A 6,000-nucleotide genomic window follows, 5' to 3' on the forward strand; every position below is an offset into this window, starting at 1 on the left:
CTGAGTCACCCTCTCACGCCCGTGATTACAGGCGGAGGGTAGGAACAGAATGTTGTTCTGAAGGAGGAGGAAGAAGAAATGAATTCACCAGTTGGGGTTCCTGTGCTGATCACAACCCAGAGCAAGGCACCAGCCAGGAACAGGAAATGGCACCATCCAGTGGTGAAACAGTTTGCCTCCAAGTGCTGTCAGCAGTCAGGCCTCAACAATGACACCAGCTAAGTGGGGTACCAAAGGTCGTCAGCACTTCCACTCCCTTCGCCAAACCCCCACAACCTTCCTGCAGCAATCAGCACCTTCCAGATAAGGGGGAGAAAGAGCACCTGCCAACTTGAACCACAATGTGAACTCCTGTTCTCCTCTCCCACCCTGCAATTCAAGCATTGAGTTACAGCGTGACCTGGTCCATGCTGGTCTTTGTGCTGCACCAGGGTCTCCTCCCACCGTTCCAGCTTATTTTGCTATTTCTTTCTCCCACCTGTGCTCTGCTGAAATGCATCTACGCTCTTCACCTCAACTTCTCCCTGTGTTAACAAGTTCCACATACTCACCACTGTCTGAAGAAAGAAGCGTCTCCTGAATTCTCTTCTCAATTTATTATTGACTAACTTATATTTATGGCCCCCAAGCTTTCCCTTCTCCACTTGAGGAAGGATTTTCCCCATGTCTACCCTATCAAACCCTTTCAATACTGTGAAGAGATCCATTAAGTCACCCTTCAGCCTTGTCTTTCTGCAGCAGGGAGCCCCAGCCTGTTTGATCTTCCTGGATAAGTATCACCTCAGCTCCTGCATCAACCTTGTGAACCTTTTTTGCAACTTCTGCAATGTCTCTACATCCCTTTTGCAATACAGGAGACCACAAGTGTGTACAGTACCCCAAGCGTGGTCGAACCATGGTTCAATACAAGTTTAAAAATGACTGCCTTGCTTTTCAATTCCAATGCTTTCGGCAAGACATTAAGGAGAAATATTAACCTCACTCACCCAGCTGCAAAGGGTCAGGCTGATGAAGGTTTAGGTTAAAATTGGCCCACAAGTTTCACCATATTTGACGTGAATACTTGAATATAATGTATCGTCTTAAATCCAGCCCTCTCAGACTGAATTCCAGCACGTAAACTAACCGTGGTGACCAATGCACAGCACAAGTTTCAAATGACATACGTTGTATCAAGCCCAAATGTGTCTGCTGAGAACCATTTGACACAGATCCCACACTGGAGCTCCACTCCACCGAGGTGCCTTACAGATTCTTCCTCCATTGCCCCAACCTGCTGAGCATCAGTGGCTTCAGTGCTGTCGCCAGACGCCTCCTGGAAAAACAAGACAATTCAGTGATCGGAGACGGAAAAAAGCAGCAACACGTCATCAACTGATGCACTCGTCCTGTGATGGCAGGTCAGGGAGAGAAATGGTCAAAGCAACAGCAAAAATGCACAGAGTGTACCAGGTTCACATACTTTATCAAACAGATAAATCACAGAGAAGGAGCAGGTTCGATCCCCACGCCATGCCAAGGGCAGCTGCTTATGGTGAGCTCGTGAGGAAGGCAGGAAAGCAAAGCCCAGCCACAGACAGCACACTGCCCTTGTTCTGCCAGATGGTAGAGGTCGTGTATTTGGAAGGTGCTATCAAAGGAGCCTGTGAATAAACACCTTGAACACCCACCTTCCAAGCAGTGTGATACAAAACACACAGGACAGCAAAATGCTGCAATTGGAATAAACCTTCAAGGCAGTAGTATAGCAATGTGACTCAGGATCTCTCACCCGATTTCTGCCCATTCCTCTCCTGCAGGCACTGACTCTCTGCTGAGGTACAGTTCGGAGGATGCCTTGGATCTCCATCAATTGGCTATTGAGTGTGATCCAACAATGAAGTTGCAGCAAAGAAGCGCAGTACCATCCAGGACAAAGCAGCCCGCTTGATTGGCACCCCATCTACAAACATTCACTCCCTTCACCACCGACACACAGTGGCAGCAGTGTGTACCATCTACAAGATGCACTGCAGCAACTCACCAAGGCTCCTCAGACAGCACCTTACAAACCCGCGACCTCTACTCCAGAAAAGGACAAGGGCAGCAGATGCATGAGAACACCACCACCTACAAGTTCCACTCCAAGTCACACATCAAACCAATTTGGCAATGTTTTGCCCTTCCTTCAGCTGGGTGTAAATCCTGGAACTGCCTCCCCAATAGCACTATGAGAGTACCTGGAGCACATGGACTGCAGCCGTTCAAGGAAGCTTATTCCCACCTCTCGAGGGTAATCAGGGACAGACAATAAATGACAGCCTTGCCAGCTACGTCCTTTTACTGAGAATGAAATTAACAACAGCTGAGAGTTAAACCTTCCTTTTAAATCCATCACAGCAGCAGGAGTGTGGAAGCTTTCTGACTGAGTGGGTTACTTTGCATGTCAGCCAAAACAAGGCTGCCCTCACGTGCTGGCCACTCACCAAAATTTTCAACCGGGCTTCAGGAGAGTGAACACGAGCGAGTTCCCCATCCCGACCCAGGATGCAGCAAATCAAAAACCACCTCAGCTGCTGACTCCCAACACAGCAGGGCTTGAACAAAGGGATAAAAACAAAACACTGCGGATGCTCGAAATCTGAAATAAAAACAAGAAATGCTGCAAATACTCAGCAGTTCCGGCAGCATCTGTGGAGAAAGAAGCAGAGTTGATGTTTCAGGTCAGAACTGATGAAGGATCACAGACATGAAACGTTAACTCTGCTTCTCTCTCCACAGATGCTGCTTGAACAAAGGGGCTCCTCCAGTCTCACAACGACCGAAGCAATACTCACAATATCTTTCCCACCAGAGGATTCCGTCTCCATTGTAACAACTAAATCAGGAATTGTGGAGTCACTGAAATAAAACAAAGGGGTCAATATTGAGCACTGTGCACTGATCCCAGGATAGCTGGTAGTCTCCAATTGAAGGAGGGGGGGGGGGGGGGCGCCGAAGGAGAGGGGGGGGAGAAGAGTGGAGGAGTGGGGGGAGGGGTGAGGAGGAAGGGTGGGGTGAGGGGTGGGGAGAGGGGGGGAGAAGAGTGGGGGAGTGGGGGGAGGGGTGAGGAGGAAGGGGAGGGGTGAGGAGGAAGGGGAGGGGTGAGGGGTGGGGAGGGGAGAGTGGGGGGGGGGAGTGGGGTAGGGGAGAGGGGAGGGGGGGGAGGGGAGAGAGGGGAGAGAGGGGGGAGGGGAGAGGGGGGAGGGGGGAGGGGGAGAGGGGGAGAGGGGGGAGGGGGGGAGGGGAGAGGGGAGGAGGGGGGGAGGGGAGAGAGGGGGAGGGGGGGGAGGGGGGGGAGGGGGGGGAGGGGGGGAGGGGGGGAGGGGAGGGGAGGGGGGGGAGGGGGGGAGGGGGGGGAGGGGGAGGGGGAGGGGGAGTGGGGGGGGGGGGAGTGCGGGGGGGAGAGGGGAGACAGAGTTCCCAGCGGCCAGCCGGAGCCTCTCCTCCTGCTCCTCTGTTTGTCCCACCTGCCGCCTCCCGCTCCCTCCGCTCCGGCCGCTCCCGGACTCTCTCCTCCTCCTCCTCCCGCCGCCGCCGCCGCCGCCGCCATCTTGCTGCCCACTGCCGCTCTCGCGAGAACAACGAGCACGCTCCGGTGGCCCCGCCCCGCCCCGCCCCGCCCCTTAAAGTCCCCGCAGAGTCGGCGGACAGAAATCCTGCTCACTAGTGGCTGCAGCTGCAACTACAGCTGCCCTCTCAGTCCTCCATTCAAGCATCAGACCAGGTCCTGGGGGAAATCATTTGCGGAAGTTACCTTCAACATGCCCCTTAAAGACCATAAAAGGTCAACCAAGTGCACAGTCTGATCCCACTGGACATTGGCACTGATGGCTGTTTGTGTGCTGGTTCCTGTTCACAACTTGTTCATTCTGACTTCCCCTGCATGGTGAGGTGGCAGCAGGGGCACCATGCCAGTGACACTGCCCTCATTGAAGCATCTCTCCCTCATGCAACCCACTTAAATTGGGGTTTATTACGAAGGAATTCCACCCCCACACCCCAGCCACATCACTGCTTGCCACCTACACGCCTCTCGACATGCTGCGACTTTATCCTCAAGAATAATTCCAAACAGGAATTTAATGTGCTCCAAAATGTAATGTCCTTCCTCAAATCCAGAAAGTCTTGGGAGTGAAATTTGACTTGGGACAGAAGCACAAAACATGTGGTATCACATTGGACTCCCATTTTATACAATATCCTGCCCAATATTCAGTACCATTAACTCCATTGCAATCGAATGTAAGGCAGGGCTTACAACTTTAATATACTAAACCTGCCAATGTGTTGTCAGGAGCGATTATTAATTAGAAATTCATACTGAGCCATGTAAGGAAATATGAGGACAGGCGACCAAAAGCTTGGCTAAAGAGGTTTTAAGCAGCATCTCAAAGGAGGAGAGAGAGATGGAGAGGTTTAGGAAGAGAATTCTCGAACTTAGGGCCTCAGCAGCTGAAGGCATGGGCACCAATGGTGGATTGATTAAAATCAGGGATGCACAAGAGGTCGATACAACCTCTTTCAGGCATTTTTGGACCACTGGTCAATGTAGGTCAGCGATGGTTAAACAGGGCGCGCTGAGAGTTCGGATCTGGAAGACAAAAAGCATTGGGTGTGGGAATAGTGACCAGAGGATAGAGTCGACAAAGTCCTGTTAAAGAGGAGTTTTCAGCATTAGGATCAGTATAAATGCCCCCTTTGCTGAGACCTGCCAGGCTGTTTGCATGTTAGTTTCTGGGGACATGACTTTGCAGTCTGTACCAAACAGTTTTCTGACAGCACTTTTCATGATTTAAATCTTCCTTGTTGCTGTTAACAGTGTCTGACAAAATGACAAACCGTAGCAGCCATGTCTCTTCAGGATTGCAGTGTGTTTTTTCTGTGTTCAGTTCCGATGACAGCCAAAATCAAATACCCATGCCAGGTGTGAACTGCATCTCTTTCTTGATGGGATTGCTGCTCCCACTGTTTACCAGATGGTGGCAACGTTTCACCAGGATTTAAAGGAAGGACTTGGATTTTTATAGCACCTTTCACCCACTTCAATCTGCCCCAAAGCTGAAGACGTACTTCTGAAGTGGAGTCACTGTGTATTTGTGTGTGTGTGTATGTGTGCACATGTATGTCAGTACGTTCCTGTGTGTGCATATATCAATGTATAGGTTTGTGTGAAAACACAGTAGTAACCATAGAAAAATTACATCACAGAAGGAGGCCATTCAGCCCATCGTGTCTGCGCCGGCAATATGAGGACAGGAATGGACGCTCGGCCACCCCAGCGCAACCCACTGCCTGAGTTCCCACTTGGTCGAGGACCATTGGCCACACACAAACATACCATAATGACGGGAATCAATAACAACAACCCGAATTGCTATATCACCTTTCATGCAATAAAATGTGCCCAGGTGCTTCACAGGAGTGTTAGCAAAGGATATTTAACACCGAGCCACTGACAACAACAACAGCGGAGATGGTGGCTTCGTGGTCAGTTCACTGGACTAGTAATGCAGAGGCCCAGGCTAATGCCCTGGGGACACGGGTTCAAATCCCACCACGGCAGCTGGTGTCATTTAGATTCAATTCATTAAAAATCTGGAATTGAAATGTTCCTCTCAGTAATGACGTCATGAAACGATCATTGATTGTTGTTAAAACCCATCTGGTTCACAAATGTCCTTTCGGGAAGGAAATCTGCCGTCTTTACCTGGTCTGGCCCACATGTGACTCCAGACCCACAGCAATGTGGTTGACTTAAAATTGCCCTCTGAAATGGCCAAGCAAGCCATTCAGTTGTCAGGGGGCAATTAGGGATGGGCAATAAATGCTGGCCTTGCCAGCAATGCCCACATCCCTTGAAAGAATTAAAAAAACAAAGGCAACAACAACTTATGTTTATATAGTGCCTTCAACATAATAAAGCATCCCAAGGTGCTTCACAGTAGCAGAACAAAACAAAACAGAAGGAGATATCAGAGC

The 6,000-nt window shown here is 50.5% G+C and overlaps 1 protein-coding gene across 4 annotated transcripts in view; it reads right to left on the reverse strand.

The window, feature by feature from the left end:
- Positions 1–3,575, reverse strand: part of ash2l (ash2 like, histone lysine methyltransferase complex subunit) — a 46,368-nt gene extending 42,793 nt beyond the window's left edge. For all 4 annotated transcript variants that reach the window (XM_068023278.1, XM_068023275.1, XM_068023276.1 and 1 more), the window contains exons 1-3: positions 3,489–3,575; positions 2,817–2,880; positions 1,167–1,315 (exon numbers count right to left, since the gene is read on the reverse strand). In XM_068023278.1, coding sequence (XP_067879379.1) covers positions 1,167–1,315; positions 2,817–2,880; positions 3,489–3,571 — 296 coding nt within the window. In that variant the 5' untranslated portion in view covers positions 3,572–3,575. The remainder of the gene's footprint in view (positions 1–1,166; positions 1,316–2,816; positions 2,881–3,488) is intronic.
- Positions 3,576–6,000: the final 2,425 nt, after the last annotated feature.

This window comes from Heterodontus francisci, chromosome 47 (genome assembly GCF_036365525.1).
Source record: "Heterodontus francisci isolate sHetFra1 chromosome 47, sHetFra1.hap1, whole genome shotgun sequence".
Lineage (NCBI taxonomy): Eukaryota > Metazoa > Chordata > Chondrichthyes > Heterodontiformes > Heterodontidae > Heterodontus > Heterodontus francisci.